This window comes from Xenopus laevis, chromosome 3L (genome assembly GCF_017654675.1).
Source record: "Xenopus laevis strain J_2021 chromosome 3L, Xenopus_laevis_v10.1, whole genome shotgun sequence".
Taxonomy (NCBI): Eukaryota; Metazoa; Chordata; class Amphibia; order Anura; family Pipidae; genus Xenopus; species Xenopus laevis.
In genome coordinates this window covers 13,907,321-13,928,237 of record NC_054375.1, presented here as the reverse complement: position 1 = coordinate 13,928,237, position 20,917 = coordinate 13,907,321, and the positions used below count along the sequence as shown (strand labels likewise).

The following is a 20,917-nucleotide window of genomic DNA, read 5'->3' as shown; positions in this document are numbered from 1 at the left end:
CTAGGTGGCACTTGGTTAAAGACTGGGCAAATAATGCCTGCAAGGTCAACGTATACACTACAGCCGTTGGATACGGAATATATTATTGCTGCTTGAAAAACGTCACTCGGGTGGTGTTTCTGGAGACGGTATTATTATTGATATTTAGACAGCTAGGTGGCAGTTGTTTGAAGAACAGATGCAGATGAGAGATCAGCAGCAGGACAGCTGCCCACAGCAGCTACATACAGAGCACTGCAGTAGAAGGTAGATTACTAGCCAGCAAAGCTACCTAACCTAAAATGTCCCTCAAATCCCTGCAGAGTTCTGTCCCTACAATACAGAGCAGTATCAAGTAGATTACTAGCCAGCAAAGTTACTAGCAACTGTCCCTCAAATCACTAACAGCTCTCTCCCTACACTAGCTCTTCCAAGCACACACAGGCAGAATGAAAAAACGCTGCAGGGCTTCAGTTTATATATGGAAGGGGAGTGGTCCAGGGGGTGTGGGGGTGGTCCAGGAGGGAGAGCTTCCTGATTGGCTGCCATGTATCTGCTGGTCTGGGGTGAGAGGGCAAAAATAAGCGCCAGCTAAGGCGAACCCAAATTGGCGAACGTCGCGCGACGTTCGCGAACATTCGCCGAACGCGAATAGTCGATGTTCGCGCGAATTAGTTCGCGGGCGAACAGTCCGCGACATCCCTATGAACAACCCCTTTAATACCCTCATCCCCATATAGTGACATCAGAAATGTCAGAGGGAGGTGGGCTCAGCACAACAGGAACACAAACCGATAAAGATGAGCAGGTTTCAATCTGAACCCACAGTTAGGCCCCAATCCATCCCAATTCTTGCTCCTCAATCAACCCCCCTCCCAAGCCAAACCAATTCATGTCTCCATCTACCCTTTTACATCAACACCCCAGTCTCCCCTTCTTTATGTTCCAGCTGATATATTTTATTAGTAAAGGTGGTGACACTAGCAACATGCAAAATCATTTCTGGACAAATTATATTAAATCGACAGGCACAAAGGGACAGATTTATTCCCAGCAGTTGTATCTACGTTTCTATTTCACATCTCCCTGACTAAATTGGCTCATGCATTAATTCCAGTAATTCAGGACAGGTTTAATTCAGAGGGTGTCAGTACTCAGCACTGTTCAGCAGCAGCACTGAGCACTAACACCTCCTGACTGTCAGAATTCAGTTAACTGATGCAAATGGCAGACCATTATTTAGTGGGGACCATCAGTAAATAAACTGTTAAACAGAATAAAACTGGCATATTGGATAAATCGATCCCAAAAGTTAAAATAAAGCATAGATTATGTGGAAAAAATAAAGTTGCACAAAGACTGGATGTTAATTTATTGACAGTGACTACAGAGACATTCCAGATGGCTAAAAGGTATGCAAGCAATGCAGTTAAGGGTCAGGGAAGGCAAGTCATCCCCCTAAAGAAGAAATATTAACAGTAGAAATAGGGAGGCTGAACTGCTACTTTGTAGATCACTGGTGAGACCCCATATTAAATGCTGAGCTCAGTTTTGGATGTTTCATTCTATAGAGAGATATATTCATAAAACAGAAACTGCCTCCCCAAAAAACTGAGATAATTCATAGTCTAACTAACAAAGTCTCCAAAACAAATCAGGCACCAGAACCAACAACTGGATGATAATAAGGGGGACTATAAAGACCCGTCGGGAGAGGTTGGCATTAATGTGAAAATGCATTTGCAGTAGGGTTGCTGTAAAACCGAACACATATGGAATCCACAGCCTGCATGGCTAATTCATTTAGATGCACGGCTGCACATAAGAGCTCTCACACAGGCATTTTTTTTCCTGCGCTCCCCTGCGTTGTGCTTTCTTCTGTTCAGCCACAGGGGAGCGCATGAGTAGACGCACTCAATTATCATGAAGGAGGCTGTACTCACACAGACGCATGGAAGCGCCAAACGCAGGTGGGACGCAGTATGTTGCATTTCACCTGCGTTCATCGCATACATGCGTCTGTGTGAGTACAGCCTCCTTCACAATAATTTAGTGTGTCTACTCCTGCACTCCCATATGGCTGAACGGAAGAAAGAGCAACGCAGGGGAGCGCAGGAAAAAATTGCCCATGTGTAAGAGCCCTAAATCAGTTCCGTCTGCAGCATGCATCTAAACAGCCATGCAGGCTGTGGATTGCATATGTGTTCGGTTTTAGGGCTCTTACAGATGAGCGTTTTTAGCTGTGCTCCCCTGCATTCCGGTTTCATGCGTTCAGCCGCAGGGTAGCACAGGAGTAGATGCACTGAATTCTTTTCAATGGGGCTGTACTCACACAGATGCATGTAAGCGCCGAATGCAGGGAAAAATGCAACATGCTGTGGCCCAACCTGTGTTTGGCGCTTACATGCGTCTACTGCAGCTGAATGCATGAAACCGGAACGCAGGGGAGTGCAGCTAAAAACGCTCGCCTGTAAGAGCCCTTAAAGGGGTGAGGTGGCAACCCTAATTTGCAGGTTTATATGGCCATCTATACATAAATATCTATGTAAAGGAAAGCACAAATGGTAACGGGGCAATGTTAAACAACAGAAATGAATACATGCTCAAGTTACATGGACCATTTGGCATTATATAAAAAAATTCCATCCAAAATACCAGCAATCATTTAAACAATATAAAGCAAACCCAGTTTAAACTTGATATTTGAGCAAACAGATTGTATCACTGTCACAGAGGCAAATGAACCCTACGTTTCTCTTTCATTTAGACATTCCGTAAACAGCAATTAAAATATGAGACAGTGAAAATTCATTGCAGTGAAAACACATGACTTAAAGGTCACCTATCACATAAAAATTGCTTCCGGCACTGGAGGTGAGAAGGGTTGATGCATCCTCCGATTCTGTTGCACTTTCTGTGCATGCGCGTGCCCCACCATTGGCAGCCTGCGCTGGGGACTCTCTTTCGATTTGTTACCCGCACCTCGGGTGCAAGAAAGCATTTTTTAGTCATAGTTGCCCTTTAACTCCAGAAATGATTAGAGAAAACCATGTCACAGGAAAACAATATGTCACTAGCTTATAGAGTGGCAGTAAAGTATTACAGTGTATCAATGCACCTGCAAGTGAAATAACGATAAATGTATCAAACATACAGTATGTGACAATTGAGGATACATTATAGCTTTTGTATCCACCCTGTAGTCCTCCAGTTAACTTTTTTTCCGGAAAGGAAAAAGTAGGGGAAAAGGTTTTTACTTCCTTGTTTAGTGATGAAAAGTCATGTGATTTCCCTTCCTGTCCCTAATTTACATATGCAAATTAGAATTTGGATTTGTTTTGGCCAGAATCTGAATCCTGCTGAAAAAGGCCGAATCCCGAACGAATCCTGGATTCGGTGCATCCCTACAAAAATGATAAACCTGCCTCCTAGTAATTAAAAGCTTTATTAGTAGAAATAAAGAACACCCCCATGACTGCGGTTCATCGCTGCAATTAGCCAATCACAAACAAACTTTGTCAACAATTTCAGCCAATTGGAAAGCATAAAAAACATCGCCACACTGCACATCAATAACAGCTGTAAAACAGAGAACCGCAAACTTAACAGGAAAAGTCCGATAGCACTGGAAAAAAAAAACACATTACATTCATCCAAAATCATGAAATAGAAGCAGTGATAATCAAATGGCACTCACCAGATTGGAGTTCGTAGCGTTGGAATCGTCTTCTGGGAAAGGGATGTAGACAGCTAAGGCCACACAGTTGGCAAAGATAGTCAGTAAAATAATAATTTCAAACGGTCTGGGGGATTGGTTAAGGAAACTGAAAGAAGACAATTACTGTAAATACTCTGGAGTCACGTGATATAAAAAGTCTTATCCATCCGACCCAGCTGTTTGATAGTGTTTAAATAAAGTTCGGGGCGACTAATCTCCCTGAACCTCCTCCCGGCTCAAATGTAAATCACCGGCGAGATGGCAATTGAAGCGCTTCATCTTCCGAAGTCGCCCAAAGTTTCCTTGTGAGGCGACTTCGGAAACCGAGGAGTTCTGAGTGCCATCCCGCTGGCGATTTACATTCTAGCCGGCAGGAGGCAGTTCGGCGAGATTTGTCGGCCCGAACAAGAGGAGGTTTGTCGCCAAGCGACTAATCTCCCCGAATCTGAGCATGTGCCCTGACTCTAAGCAGAAAACTGCACCAGCCGAGGGTTATTCCAGCGATCACCACAGAATGATCAGTTTAAGGATTCTTCTTTCTTCAAATTTCCCGGGGGAAACGCATGTACGAACAGTAGTGTTCTAATCTATTCTGTTATGTTAGACATCCAGTCACTCCAGCCTTTATACATTCCATTTTTGAATAACTAACTATATCAGAAACATTTTTTATTTTCCAAGTTTTTATTTTTACACGGAACTGTTCCTTTAACAAAACAGCCGGCTATTTCATTCTACTGCACATGCGTCTGCCCCGGGACTCTCCAAGCGTTTTGCAATTACTACAAAGTAAAACTAGGATGGCAATTCCAACTGCCAGTGACTGGGTTAAAGGAGAAGGAAAGGCATTTCTATTTGGGGGTGTCAAAAGTTAGGCACCCCCAAGTGATTGTATTTACTTACCTGACATCTTTTTCTCCTATCAGGAGAAAACTGCTTAACTGTTACTCCAGCGAGCACCACGGAGCGTTTGTTTTCCCTCTTCTTCTTTATTCAAATTTCCCGGGGCAGACGCATGCGCAGTAGAATGAAATAGTCAGCTTTTTTGTTAAACTTCGGCTTTTCCCTCTACTGAGCATGCACAGCCGCGAGAAGAAAGAATAAGCCGGAGGATCATTTCTCCGTGGTGCTCTCTGGAATAATCCCGGATAGGAGAACCGGCCCGGGGTTTCAGGTAAAGGTGGCCATAGACGCACCGATAAAATTAGTTTTGTATGATATTCGGTGCATGTATGGTGGGAAATGAGCCGACGATATCTGCAAAAGACTTGGATATCATTCGGCTCGTTGATCGGGCAGGTTGATTGGGCGCCTTTGAAGGCACCAGAACATTGGCCATTGTTAGTGCTGAATCGTCAGAATTCTATTGTTTTTATACTGCATGTATATCTGATGATTCAGCTCTGCACGTGTGCATTGAAACAAACGGTCTTGCCTTGAAAGATCTATTCCAGGAAAGCTTGTACGTGTACGGCCTCCTTAAGTGAATACAATAACATGCCTTTTCTTCTCCTTTCAAGTTAACTCCCAAAACATTAGGCAGATTTGACTACACCACCATGTGTTTACTATGTATTTATTAAGCTCTACCAATCAAGAACCCAAATGACAATCCTCCAATCAAGCTTTCCTCTGCCATTGCTCTGTCAGCCATAGGGGCAGATTCACTAACCGGCGAAAAGTCGCCAGCGACTGTTTCGCACCCATCGCTACACTTTGCCAGGCAGAAATTCGCTCAGACAACGCTAATTCACTAAAATGTGAAGTTTCGTCGTGGGCATATTTGCATAATTTAAAGTTGAATGGACGTCTTTATGTTATATGTTGCAGCAAATACATTACATTTCCACCGTTAATTACACATGTCCAGGGAACCTTAATGAATAATTTAATTTTTAAATAATTTTAATTTTTAATTTAATAACCTTAATATAATGCCCTACACATGAGCTCACTGTATAATTAATGTTCCATATGTAAGAAAATGTATGGGAGAAACCTGTTACCCCCAAAAAAAATTTAAGGACTTTCGCAGGCTATCACTCTGAAAAAAAGAAAAAGACGCCAGCGTTTTTTGAACTTAGATGCTTTTTCCACTCTCAGAATATGATGTAGGTGACAGAAGAATGAGAAAGATCTATGTACTTCAGTGCAATTCTCCTGGTCTGAGCTGATGAAGGCAAGTCTGTTAAAAGAGGTAACGTTCATTAAAATCCGCATTTTAGTGACTTTGCGGAGTAATGTCCATTCGCCAGAGCGAATTGTCGCCTGGTGATAGAGTGTGAATGAGCGCAATCGCCTATCTCTTTCACTAGCGAATTGGTGCCTGTGCCCATTAGTAAATTGCAGATGTCCCTGCGGGCGGAAACGCTGCGGAATTGTCGCCAGCGCTTGCCACTTCGCTCTTTAGTAAATCTGTTCCATAGAGAGATGACTGGGCCGCATTGGTTTGCTCATATTACCCTGTAATCGTTCTATTCAGGCATTTTTTTATGGGGATGGCCAGATGTTAGTACTGGATAGTATTTACCCTAGTAACCATGGGCAACCTTTTGCTGTCATTCTACGAGCTGGTTGCTATGGGATACAGGACTGAAGCAAACGTTATCCATGTTACTACAGACCAGAATGAACACAAGCCCCTAGAAGGAAACACAGGAAAGAAGCTAAAGATTATTCTCCTCTCATATTCTCTCATCACTCAGTGGTTAAAAGCAGAGCAGTTGCACCCTGACGAGGAACATCTGCACCGAGCAGCTCACTCCTAAATCTCCCGCACTGTCAGGATGGGTGTCAGGCAGGCGTGTGCCAGAATAAACACAAGGACCTTGCAAAGTTCTCCCCTCTTTGTGCTTCTAGATTGGAATCTTCCCTCCCTCCTTCTGGCAGTGCATGGCCTGCGCTCACTACACATATTAACCCTACACTAGCAAAGATAAGAGCAATTGAATACAAGGAAAACCTTAAGAGTAAGGGCATACCTGGAGATTCGGGGAGATTTAGTCGCTCAGCGACTAATCGGCTCTTCTTTGGGGCGACTAATCTCCCCGAACTGCTTGCCTGTATTTTCCGCATGCTTCAATAAAAGCCACCTGCGCCAATGCACTCACGGCACTTCGATTTGTGAAGTCGCCCGAAGTTCCCTCACGAGTAAACAGGGTCGGACTGGGGGGCTCGGGGCCCACCAGGACTGCAGTCCAGGACCCCCTACAGGCCCCCCTGTCCCCTACTATGACGAGCCGTGCGGCACACGGCGCCATCCTCTGCACGCATGCGCACACAGCGACATCCTCGGCGGTGCATGTGCGCCACCAAAATTGTTTTTTTTTTTTTAAATGAGCATTGGGGCCAGTACAACACTGCGAGTAAATTTTGGGCAACTTCGGAAATCGAAGCGAGCGCGAGTGCATTGGCGCAGACGTTTTTTCATTTAAGCAGGCGGAAGACATGGGGAAGGAGTTCTGGGGGGGGTGTCACCCCAAAGAAGAGGCGATTAGTCGACGGGCGACTAAATCTCCCTGAATCTCCAGGTATGCCCTTACCCTTAGAGAAGAACAGCTTTGAAGCCCAAAATAAGAGTAGGACTTTTAACAAGACAGATTCACTAAAGGGCGAAGTGGCTAACGCTAGCGACTTTTCACCAGAAATCACATCGCCAGGACATCGCCGATTCACTAACAGGCGCAGACGACAATTCGCCAGTGAAAGAGACCATCGATATAGTTCGTTCGCACTCTATTGCTAGGCGACTTTTCACTCAGATCACTAGCCAATTTTCCCTAGGCATAAACGAATGCTAGTGAATCTTCGCTATGAAATGCTCGCAGTATCGCGAGTGAAAAATCGGCGCCCCGGAACGTAACTTTGCATTATAGTGAATTAGCGTAGTGGTAATGATTTTGCGCCTGGCGAAGTGATGCAAAGCGGTTGCTGTGACAATTCGCTCTTTAGTAAATATGCCCATATATCCTTTCTAATATTACAATACAACCAGAAATATTCTAATAACATAATTATCTGGGAACTGTAGTTAAGGCATATTGATCCTCCAATGAGAATCCAGTATGTGTATACCGAGCACCCTGTTCTTTGTCCATGGATTGGGTTGCCATCTTTTCTGGAAAAAAAAATACTGTCTTTCTTATATTTTTGCCTTTCTTCCCTATTAAAAACATTGATATCAGGCATAAGTTTTACTGACCAGGCCAGTTTTATACCAGTAAGGCCTATCCATGGGACCAGCACTGGAGACGTTAAACACTGCACTGTGATCTCCCCCTGGCTGATAAGAGTAAGAAGTATTGAGAGGCAGGATCTCATTCTGGAGAACCCCCTAATAAAATATAGCATATAGGTTATGTATTTAATTGTAAATAATTGAATTCATTTCTATGAAATGCCAGCCCTTCTTTTTAATGGTGCTTATTTGCATTTTCAAACGGTTGAAGCTTTAGTCAACTCTCTCCCTAAGTTTAAAGGGTTTAAAATGCAATTATTTGTCGTAGCCAAGGGAAGTAGAATAAAACAGACCAACAAGTAGAGGAATCTTTTGGCATTTTCGGATTTAGAAGTCACTTTCCTGCAACTGTGCACCTGCTGCGCCAGCTGACATTCTGAGACTTAGGGGCAGATTTACTAAAGGGCGAATTGTCGCCAGCGACCGCTTTGCGCACATCGCACCACTTCTTCGCCAGGTACAAATTCACTACGCTAATTCACTAAAATACGAAGTTGTGTCCTGGGTGCCAAATGCTGGCGACTCTTCGCTAGCAATACTTCAGTGGGAGCATTTCATAGCGAAGATTCACTAGTGTTCGTTTATGCCTACAGAAAAGTCGCTAGTGATCTTACGCTTAGGTCAATTTGAATAAAGTTGTATGGAGTCTTTATTAGAGATGTTGGTGCAATGCAAATTAAGTGGCCACTTTTTATTTATGTCCAAGGAACATTGATAAAGACAAAAGAGATCATATAATGCCCTACACATAAGCCCACTGTAAAATGAAGGTTTCATGCCTCTCAAATGTCTGGGGAAAAATGTTAACCCAAAGAAGTTCAAGTTAGGACTTTTGCAGACAAACCCGCTTAAAAAAAGGAAAAGTCTTTTTTCAACTTTAATGCATTTTCGTCAGACAGGATATGATGTAAGTGACATAAGACTGAGGAAGATCTTCATTTTAGCAGTTCGCCTGGTCTGAGGTGTCGTATGAAACTCTGGCGAAAGAGGTAACGTTCAGTAAAATCCGTACTTTAGTGAATTTGCGGAGCAAACGACTGGGCGAAAAGTCGTCTGGCGATAGAGTGCGAATGAACGAAATCGACGGACCCGTTCACTAGCGAATTGTCGTCTGCCCCTGTTAGTGAATTGGTAATATCCCTGCGGATGTGATTTTTGGCGAAAAGTCGCTAGCGTTAGCCTTCAGTAAATCTGCCCCTTGGTGTGCTTTCATATCGTTATGACCAATTTTATTGTATTTTCATCACCCAATAATTTTATTGTACACTCCCACCCCTCCTCCCATTGAAGCAAGAAGGATACTTCCATTCCACGATACTGATGCAGGCTCGGCGGATGGGGTTTTTCAGGGTCAAACAAAGCAACGCCCGGGGAGGCCTTGTGGCTGTGGTGGTCCCTTGCTTTTTCTGCTTGCTGTATTGCTGCCTCTTCCTCTGCGTGGAGCTGACCGTGGATATGGTGGCGTTAACCGTGCTGCCCATAAGCTTGGCCTGGCGTGCTGCATCAATGGCGGCCTGCCAGGACAAAGCAGCACCTGGAGAGGCAATGTGCTCTGTTGCCAGGCCCGGGGTAGAGTTCATGGTGCCAAGGGCTGGCAGTGGGTTGGTGTAGTTGGAACCTGCAAAAGAAAGAAACCATTTGTTACATGAATTGTATAGTCACTAAGGGGTTATTTAGTTATAGTTATAGTTTATGAGGTTTTTTTTATACCTCGAATAAAGTCACAACTCGAATGTTTTCTGATTTATGAAAAAACTCGAATGGAAAAAAAAAAAAAAGAGTCATTGAATAATCGGAATTATCGAAAAGTTGAATTGCTCAGTTTTCAAGTGAAACCCACCGAACGAAAACCCGAAACTCTGCCATTGAAATCTTCATGGCCTTAGATTCAAGCTATTTCCAGCTTCGGAGTATAATAGATATCGAAATAACCTGGAAATTCGAGCTTTGCCTGAAAAATGCCCTCGAAAACTCTAATTTTTCAGGTAAAAAATTAACTTGAGCTTTAATAACTAACCCGCCTAAGTCTATAAGTCTATGCATATACTATACATTGTTTTTTTGTATATAATTTATCTAGTTGTCGGCCATTGACTTTACCTGTTGCTTAAAAAAAACAACTGCCAGCCCTGACCTATTATGTACCAAAGGCCTTATCATATATATCTATGATATCTAGCTTTGCATGCTTTTCGTCTATTTTGTAAAGGGGATAGAAACCCTCAATAGCTCTGTTGACATAATTCTGGTGGGTAGAAATTTTAATTGGAGAAAGCTTTAGCATCTGTATGTTTTTGCTGCCTATTTTGGAGAGCAGGGTTGGATTGGGGGGCCCGGGGCCCAACAGGGCTGCTGTCTCAAGGCTCCCCCATCACCCCCCCCTGCTGTGCCGCATATGTGCGTGAGCGAGTGTTTTTGCCGTGGATTTGGGCCGGCACCACCTTTTAGTTCCGGCCCTACCGGCCAGTGATGTAGAGGGTGGGGGCGGGCCAGAGAGGGGCAGGGTTCTGCCATTTCAGGGGCGGGTTATGATGTTTTTGGGGTGGGGTTTTGACATTTCAGGGGCAGAGTTATGGAGCTTCACCAGGAAGAGGCTGCAGCCCTTGGATTAGGTGAGTAGGGGAGTGGGGGAGAGGGTCAGATCAGAGGCGGGCCAGGGGCAGAACAATAAGGATTACAAATTTACCGGCTAATACCATGGCTGGTATTTTACCGGTTAGTCTGGTAAAATACCGGCCAGGTGGCAACCCTAGCCGGCAGGGGCCACAAGAGCCGGTCACCCACCAGTGTCCAGCTGGTAGGGTTGCCACCTTTTAGCCGATGGAGGCTGGGCACTAGGCTGGGCTGTGATGTGCAGGGGCGGGCGGTTATACATAGGGGGTGGGACTAGCACGTGGAGAGGGAGGACCGTGACATCCGGGGCGGGACTATGATGTAGTGATCGGTGATTTCCCGATCGCCTTGTCAATCTTAGCAAATCCTGCCCGGTTTTCCTAATTTGGAAAATCATGCAGGCAGCCCTTCCGGGTCAAAACAGGTGGCAACCCTACCCGCTGGCCCAGTCCGACCCTGTTGGAGAATTAGGGAGGCAAATTGCCAATGGCACATCCATATTCACTTCTGTTGCTCACACCCATAAGCCCAGTGATTCCCATACACTATAAAAGGAAGCAGCTGCTACCGATACTGGGTATCAAAAGCTGCAAGTGCCATCTCCTACCCCTACTGCCTCTCCTCTTCAAACGAAGGCGAACGTTCCGAATTTCCCCAGACAAACAAATCCGTACATGCATTAAAGAGCTGTCTCGCTGATTCCTGATTTCTGTTCAGCCCTCCGCATTATGTTCAAGTGTTGTTGTGTGTCGGAGATGATGAAACAACGGCACTAATTATGGATGGGACGTTAAAACATGTTTACAGAGCTGAAGAGTTGGGCCTAACAATAGAAAGAGAGAGGGCGTAATGTAAGGTTCACAGTGTCACCCCAGAGATGAAAACGTGCTGAGCTTAGTGTTTATAATCGCATTAATAACACACACTGTGTATAACAGGTGCACTCAGCTCTTTGCTTTCAGCAGCGCATTATTCACATTGTATATAATACTGCAAAATACTTCATACTTGCATTATACACGAGGAACTGCCATCAGTAATGTATGTGTGTATGTTATAACTTTATTTGTAAAGCGTTGGTATGGAGCCGCAGCAATGCTCAGTGCATAAATGTACAATATATATAAAAGTATACATGGGGTAGACAAATGACATAAATATATACAGAATCATAGGACATCATGGTAAGAGTCCCAGTGGGAAGGAGGTCCTTGCCCCATAGAGCTTACAGTCTAAGTGGATAGGAAGCTAACATACAGGTACAAATTGGAGATAAAAAAGTGCACAAGGTAAAGCATAGTCAGTAGGGACAGGATTAGGCTAATGTTCTAATGGTCCAAAAGGTAGACTCTAATCTTGAAGAGATTAAGAGAGGATTCCTTACGGAGGAATTCAGGGATGGAATTCCAGAGGTAAGGAGCAGCAAGATAGAAGGGTTTGAGACGAGAGGTGGCAGTGGATGTGGATGGTGTGAAGGGAAGGTGGCTCTGAGAAGAACGGAGAAGACAACCAGGAACATATAGTGAGACAAGAGAAGAAATGTAATGAGGAGCAGAAAAGTAAAGGAAAAGTGAATTTTAGTAGAAGGGTTTTATATGCTATCCTTTGCTTAACAGGCAGTCACGCTAAGGATTTTAGTTGGGGTTGAGCAGGTTCCCTTTTAGGAGAGAGCAGAAGAGTCCTGGTAGGTAGCAGAGTTTAAGATTGATTGGAGGGGAGAGAGATGGGAGCCCGGAAGACCAGTTAGGAGGAGATTGCAATAGTCTAAACGGGATAAGATAAGGGCATGGATTAGTGTTTTGGCTGTTGTTTGCGAAAGAAACGGGCGTATATCTTGGCTATATTGCGGAGGAAGAAAAGACAGGTTTTGGCAGTATTGGTTAGAGAAGGAGAGGGACTGGTCAAAGATGACCCTTAAGCAGCGTGCTGAGTTAACCGGGTTAATAGTCATGCCATCAATAGTAATGGTGAAAGGAAGAGAAGGGCTCGGTTTGGGTGGAAAGACCATGAGCTTGAGGTGGTGTTGGTTCATCCAGGAAGAGATAACTACTAGGCAGTCTGCTTTCTGGGTTTGAACCTCAGGGGTTAGTGAGGGAGTGTCTAAATATATCTGAATGTCATCGGCATATAGGTGATATTTAAGGACAAATGAAGGTATTAGGTCTCCTAAAGAGAGAGTGTACAAGGAGAACAACAGAGGACCAAGTAAAGAACCCTGAGACACCCCACATTAAGATGAACAGGAGGAGAAGATTTGTTTGCAAAAGTAACGGAGAAGGAGCGGTCAGAAAGGTAGGAGGAGAACCAGGATGCAGCATGATCATGGATAACAATTGAATGGAGAACTTGCATTAGAACAGAATGGTTAACAGTATCAAAAGCAGAAGATAAGTCCAGGAGAATGAGAATAGAGTAATGCCCTTTGGCCTTAGCAGTCTGGAGATCATTTGCAACTCTACATAAGGCAGTCTCAGTGGAGTGTGCAGGTCGAAAGACAAACTGCATAGGGTCAAGCAAATTATTGGTGCATAGAAAGTTAGTAATGCGGGAGAAGATGAGACGTTCCAGCAGTTTAGAGGCTAGAGGTAAGAGAGCGACAGGACGGTAGTTAGACAAACAGCATGGGTCTACTGTAGCCTATTTCAGAATGGGCTTGACACAGGCCTGTTTGAATAATGAGGGGAAGGTAGAAGAAGTTAGTGAGGAATTGAATATATGAAGTACTGGAGTGAGGACAGGAGCACACTGTTTTAATAGAGGTGATGGGATAGAATCAAGTGAGCAAGTTGTTGATGGAGAAGATAGGAGACGTTTAGAGACTTCCAGCTCAGATATACGATCAAAAGAGCTGAAAATAGAAATAGAAGCTTTAGGGGGAATGAGAATATGAGTATCTGAGGGGTGGGAAAATTGTTTGTGTTGAGTCAACTTTGCTTTCAAAGAAGTCAGCAAAGTCCTGGGGGGGTATGTTCAGGTGTTAGAGAATCATTTGTAGAGGGATGAAGTAGCGAGTTGAATATTGAAAACAGGCGTTGTGGGTTGGATTTGTTGTTATTAATGAGTGTATTGTAGTGCTGTTGTTTAGACTGGGATAGGGCAGTACCAAGGCAGGTCATGAGAAATTTATGGTGGAGGAAGTCAGCTTTTGTATGGGATTTCCTCCACATGCGTTCTGCCACTCGCGTACATAAGCGCAGAAATTGCGTCTGGTCGTTCATTCAGGGACGGGGATTGTGGGCTGCAGAGGGGCATAAGTATTGATAGCAGCAGACAGAACCGAGATGTAGGTATTTACCAGTGAATCGGGATCAGAGGAAGTAGTGATGGAGGAGAAGCAAGAACTGAGAGAGTCAGAAAGAGCAATTATATTAACAGCACGGGTGTTGCAAACCAGAATTTTTGGTTGAGGGTTAGCAGAGGGGGGATAAGAGATAAGATGGTGATCAGAAAGAGGAAAAGGATCAATGTTAAATGTAGAGAGTTTTAGGTTTTTGGTGAAGACCAGATCTAGGCAGTGACCTTCTTTATGGGTAGGTGTATTTGTCCACTGCTGCAGTTCAAAGGAGGTGGTTAAATGGAGAAAACGTGATGGCCAGGGAGGGGTTATCAATGTGACAAAAGAAGTCACCTAGGATAATTGCTGGGCTGTCAGAGCATTGGAAAAAAGAGAGCCAAGATTCAAAGTCAAAGAGAGCCATGATTCAAAGTCAGAGAGAAATGTGGCAGCAGATTTAGCAGAAGGAGGACTATAAACAACAGCTTCCCGTGCAGTGAGAGGGTAGAACAGTTGAACTGCATGCACCTCAAAATAAGGAAACAAGAAGGAAGAAGGTGTAGAGATTAGTTTATAGCGGCAGCGAGGGGAGAGCAGAATACTTACTCCTCCTCCACGGCCCGTAGTGCGTGGGGGGGGGTATGAGAGAAGGAGAGACCGCCATGAGAGAGAGCTGCCTCAATAGTATTGTCATTCTGAGAGAGCCAGGTCTCAGTTAGGGCAAAAAGCTGAAGAGATTTTAGAACAAAAGACATCATGATTTAAAGTGGATTTGTTAGTAACAGAGCGGGTATTACGAAGTGCACAGGAGAAGGGGAGATGAGCAGATGGGAGAGTGGGAATTTGAATAAGTTTGGAAAGGTTGGCAGTATTTGTAGGTTTGAGCAGAGGCTCCATAACGTAATCATAGGGTCTCATACTCTACTAAGTTAGCAGGGCCCCCCAATTATTGCCCAGTGGTGTTAGGCAGCCAGGCTCTGGTAGAGGATTTGCACCCAGGCCCTCTCTACTTTGGACTCATGTATCCCCACCATCCAGACACGTGCATGGAAATACTCCCCGGTTGTGCTGACCCTAACATGCCTTACTGCAGCTCCTGAAGACCACAAGGAGGTTGGAGCCCAGTGATCCCCCCTTGTCATTATGCCACTGCACTGGTCACCTACTGCCAAGTAAAATGGGGGCCCCCAATAAAAATCTTGTATTCACCCAGCCACTCCCCAAATATGCAAAAACACTCCCCATAACACAACCAAATCTGTCCAGTCTCCAATAAGCCTGACCCTTTTCGTGACCCGTGGATAATTTTTTCGATCTTTGAGCCCTCCTCTGCAGTGTTCCCTGTACCCACAGATGTTGACCCTGGTTGGGTGCTGATATACAGGTACGGGATCCATTATCTGGAAACCTATTATCCAGAAAGCTCAGCATTAGGGGAAGACCATCTCCCAAAGACCTACTGTATTATTACAGAGAAAAAGGTTTTTTTTTTAAAAAAAACAGTACCTTGTACTTGATCCCAACTAAGATATAATTAATCCTTACTGGAAGCGAAACCAGCCTATTGGGTTTATTTAATATTTACAGAAATCCATTATCCGGAAAACCCCAGGTCCCAAGCGTTCTGGATAACAGGTTCCAAACATATAAAATAAACACAGCAGATCAGACTGTGATAAGGCAGCACCGTACATATACTAGGATTGGACTTTATTTATTATTAGAAAAGCACAATTTAATTAGATCTGGGAGAAACTTGATAAAATCATACAAGCTTTTTTCCTGAAAAGCCCGAAATAGTTGGATTTTCGGGCTAATTCCAGTGTAGACCACAGAAACTTTCAAATAGAATAGGGACCTCTCCCATTGACTTATATACAACCTTGGCAGGTCTCACATGCCGGATTTTTGGATTCAGACTTTCTGCAGCATTGAGCTTTAATAAATCCCAGAATTTTTTTTTTATACAGCTATTTAATAATTTGCCTATTTCGTCTAACTCTTCCCAGCTTCCAAATGACCCCATCTTAAAAACAATTATTCTGTAGAGCTACAAATTTATTGTTATTGCTACTTTTTATTGCTCATCTTTCTATTCAGGTCTCTCCTATTCATATTCCAGTCTCTTGTTCAAATCATTGCATGGTTGCTAGGGGAATTTGGACCCTAGAAACCAGATTGAGGAATTTGAAAACTGGAGAGCTGCTGAATACAAAGCTAAGTAACTCAAAAACTGCAAATAATAAAAAATGAAAACCAATTGCAAATTGTCTAAGCATATCCCTCTCTACATAATACTCAAATGTGAACAACACCTTTAAATTCACTTTCTGTGACACCATCTTTACTTACTAAACTGAACACTATGGGGGTTATTAAAGTCAGAATTTATCTCAATATTTTCTGTTACAAACGCCGATCAAATGCGCTCAGGTTTTTTACTCTTATTTATTATTAAATTTTCCCAAAAATTTGCTTTGCGGGAAAAAAAAGATTTTCACGATTTTTTCAGATTTTTTATCAGATTTTCAAGATTTTTCGGATTTTTTATCCAATTTTCACGGTTTTTCGGGTTATTTCACCCGAAAACTCAGATTTATGCCGGCAAACTTCGGGGTATTGCACGAAACCCAGTGCACATCAAAAAATCGTTGGGAATTCTCCAATTGACTTGTATGCAAAATCAAAATTTTCACGATCTATTCAGGTCTCTCCTATTCATATTCCAGTCTCTTGTTCAAATCAGTGCATGGTTGCTAGGGGAATTTGGACCCTAGAAACCAGATTGCTGAATTTGCAAACTGGAGAGCTGCTGAATACAAAGCTAAATAACTCAAAAACTGCAAATAATAAAAAATGAAAACCAATTGCAAATTGTCTTAGCATATCTACGCATCTCTACGTAATACCCAAAAACTCCGATTTTTTGCTCAAAAACTTCGGGGTATTGCACGAAACCCAGCGCACATCAAAAAATCGTTGGGACTTCTCAGACAGGTCTGAGATGCTGGATTTTCAGATTCTGACTTTTCCATCCTGGGGGGTTTAATAAATTCTGAAAAATTCATGATTTTTTGAAAGTCAGATTTTATTAAAAACATGAATTAAAAAAAAAACATGAATTTTTCGTGAATTTTGCATTCAGAGTTTATTAAATAACCCCCTATAAATTGCAATGACTTATCTACCACCTATAAAGCATTGCCCTAAGACAGCAACATCATGGGAATGGATCAGAGTGGAAAGGTGGGAGAACTGTAAGGGCCCAGTCAAAACAGGGGTCCACGACGGCTGGGTCAGGTTTTGGAAGGATTAGGGTGCAATTGGGTGAGTTTGGTGCATGACCAGACAGGGCCCCAAATTTTCCCAAGGCAGTCCTGCCTAACAGGCTGCATTCAAATGGCCACAACTAAGTTAGTACTTTCCTGGCAATCAGTAGGACTTATCCCTGGCTATGCAAACTGGCTCCTAGCACTGGACACATGGGAATATCACCTCTGAAATAGGCAAAATTCTACTACAGGTACAGGACCTGTTATCCAGAAAGCTCTCAGATAACGGATTATTCTGTAATTTGGATCTTCATACCTTTAATCAACTAAAAAAAATCAAATAAATATTAAATAAACCCCATTGGCTGGTTTTGCTTCCAATAAGGATTAATTCTATCTTAGTTGGGATCAAGTACAAGCTATGGCTTTACTATTACAGAGAAAAAGGAAATCATTTTTAAAAATCGAATGATGACGGAGGGCATTTGTGAGCAGGGCCAGGCCAGAGGGTTTCCCAGGTGTTTATTTGTACTGAGCTAATCTTTACTACCTGTGCCTCGCTCCCCATAATGTGTAATACACAGGCAAGCTGTTCTATGTATAATAAAGCCATTAACTGCTGAGTGTCATAAGGTACAGAGTAATGAGAGTGATTATACCATGATGTGATTCCCATTATACAGGACAGATCTGAGTAGTGTAATCACTCAATTTCCTCCATACTGTGTAATAGATATTAGCGTGTTTCCTCCATTGTACAGTGGTACCTACAGTCACCTGCTTTATTGCACCCGTCCTGCTGATTGTAATTGATTGGCTACAGACACGTTTTTTCTATTCTCTGCTACAAGTACTATTATAATCAGTACATGGGAGGGAGTGTTTCCATTATTCACTAAAGTATACGTACCTACAGAATGTAATGTAACAGGAATGATTTCTTTGGCATATAGTATAACGTATGTATGGGATAATGTAGTCTCATCTATAACTGATAGGGTCGCTGAGGAGGTCTCTGACCATATACAGACAGCTACACATTGTATATGTATTATAAGGGATAATGTACCCCCTACTGTAAATGATAAGGATATTAGAAGTCACTGAGGGGTTCTGTGACCATATAAAGGCACAAGGCTGCAGGCTGAGTTATACAGGGAACTCTGAGTATCACTCATGTATTATAAGGGATAATGTACCCCCTACTGTAAATGATAAGGATATTAGAAGTCACTGAGGGGTTGTTCTGTGACCATATAAAGGCACAAGGCTGCAGGCTGAGTTATACAGGGAACTCTGAGTATCACTCATGTATTATAATGGTTAATATACCCCCCACTGTAAATAATAAGGATATTAGAACTGAGGAACACTGATGATAAAAAGGCAGAAATGGAGTGATCAAAGTCTAACAACCATTAATTCTTTAGCCTAGATTAAAACACCTAGGACTTCTAGGAGTATTTTGTTAACTCCTTCACTGCTGCTGATAATGGTTGGGGGGAGCAGGGGCACGTGGCCCCTAATTACTGTTTATTTTAAAAAAATGGCAGGTTATGAAAGTTTTTTTATGAGTTATAACTGTTACAATGAAGGTGAATTGCCCTTTAAGCTGCAAGGTCACAGTTTCCCCAAGAGACCTGCTTATCTTCAATTGTTACAATTGTGTCTTTGCTTATCTTCAATTGTTACAAACGTATCTAAGTGCACCTGCCACGTATTCTGGGCTCTCTGCCAAAAGCCAATTCATTTTAACTTTGTATCTTTTCCTGTTCAGTGCAGGGGATCAAAGAGAAAGTCGGGACATTTCAGTAACAATCCTTAGAAGTAAACTGGGCAGTGCAAGTTACACCTCTGTTTTATCAAACTCTCATATTATTTGCCCTTTCCACTAGAAATCAGCACACGGGGCATAAATCCCAAAGAGGGTGCAGCTGGTTTACATTAGCAGCTAAATACCCCTGCAGTTGGTTGGATGTAGGGGCCCAGCTCCTGCTCACATCTCCCATTAAAGTCTAAATATATATCCCCGTGTTGTGGTTACTGGTTCCCATTCAGTAAAGTATGCAAAGTGCGTGAGTGCTATACCGAGCTTGTATTTTTTCTTTCCTTTCTGTGCCGATGGATCCCAGGTCTCTTGAGCTGTGCACTTTAGCCGCACAACAGGGCTCCTGGGACGCCGCAGGTGATGAGATGAATGATAAGTCGACGCTATGCAGAAGCAGTGATGGTATTGTCTAAAGTGCAATCACTTAGTGACAGCAACATGTCAGTATAATGTAGAGACAGCGCTATTAACATGTCAGTCTGCCTCTCGCTGTTCTGCACTGGGGACTAGATGAGTTTAATACATCAGAGCAAATAGTTTTCTAAACTGAAGGAGAACTCAGAAGTCACTTTGGGCTGCCATTCGAAAGCTTACAGAACATTTATTTAGTCATATATTAACTTTTTAAATGCGGTCAGGAAGCAGTCTACTACTGCCTATTACGCACGCATCCATTTATAACTCATAATAGAAAGAAAACAGGCATGGGTTCCGTTATCCAGAAACCCATTATCCAGAAAGCGCAGAATTACGGAAAGCCCACCTCCCGTAGACTCCATTTTATCCAAATCATCTAAATTTAAAAAAAAAAAAACGTTTCCTTTTTCTGTGTAATAATAAAACAGTAGCTTGTACTTGATCCCAACTGAGATATAATTAATCCTTATTAGAAGCAAAATCAGCCTATTGGGTTTATTTAATGCTTACATGATTTTCTAGTAGACTTAAGGTATGAAGATCTGAATTGCGGAAAGATCTGCTATCCGGAAAACTCCAGGTCCCAAGCATTCTGGATAACAGGTCCCATACCTGTAATAACATTCTGGACTGGCAACCTGTAGATTCTGTGAAATGCCAGAGGGGCTGCTGGAAGGTGCTATAGGCAGTCACTGCATATTGGGCCTGTTTAGGGTTGTTTTTATTATTTATCTTACTACAGGGCTTATTTTTCAATTGCTTTCCTTATTTTTTTACCATTTTTCCAAAATTGAAGTTTAAAGGGGTTTTCCACCTTTGAGTTAACTTTTAATATGATGTAGAGATTGATATTCTAAGACAATTTGAAATTGGTGTTCATTTTTTATTCTTTGTGTTTTTGATTTATTTAGCTTTTTATTCAGAACCTCTCCAGTTTCCATTTCAGCAGTCTGGTTGCTAGGGTCCTAATTCCCCTAACGACAACGCACTGATTTGAATAAGAGCCTGGAATATGAATAGGAGAGGCCTGAATAGAAAGATGAGTAATAAAAAGTAACAATAACAATACATTCGTAACCTTATGGAGCATTTGTTTTAGATGGGGTCAGTGACCCCCATTTGAAAGCTGTAAAAAGCCAGAAGAAGGTAATCATTCGAAAACTATAAAACAGAGAAAATGAAGGCCAATTGAAAAGTTGAATAGAATTAACCATTCTAGACATGGGGCACCCCTTGCTCTGTAACTCTTCCCTCCCTCCAACCCACTGCTCACTCTTGGCTCCTCTCTCTTTTAGTTTCTCTCGATCTTCTCTAGAAGCAAAAGGGGCAGGTGCCTAGGGGACCCCCACCGTTGTATCTTTGCTGCCTGTTCCTAGTTCCAGCCCTGCAGCTCATTCATATTTTTTGGAAGAGAGTCTCCCTGATTTAAGACCCATTTAAGCATCTGAAAGCTAACTTACTTGCTCCCCTGAAATGCACAGAAGTGTCTCCCAAAGGGGTCTCTGAACACTGGTCCAGATAAATCAATCTGGTGTGAGTAAAGGTGGCCATACACAGTGAGATCCACTTGTTTGGTGAT

The 20,917-nt window shown here is 42.9% G+C and overlaps 1 protein-coding gene across 9 annotated transcripts in view; it reads right to left on the bottom strand.

Annotated features, from left to right (window-relative positions):
* The window catches only part of cacna1c.L (calcium channel, voltage-dependent, L type, alpha 1C subunit L homeolog), a 260,836-nt gene that overhangs the window by 203,050 nt on the left and 36,869 nt on the right, over positions 1-20,917 (bottom strand). For all 9 annotated transcript variants that reach the window (XM_041585935.1, XM_041585933.1, XM_041585934.1 and 6 more), the window contains exons 2-3: positions 9,237-9,552; positions 3,677-3,782 (exon numbers count right to left, since the gene is read on the bottom strand). In XM_041585935.1, the coding sequence (XP_041441869.1) occupies positions 3,677-3,782; positions 9,237-9,552 (422 nt within the window). The remainder of the gene's footprint in view (positions 1-3,676; positions 3,783-9,236; positions 9,553-20,917) is intronic.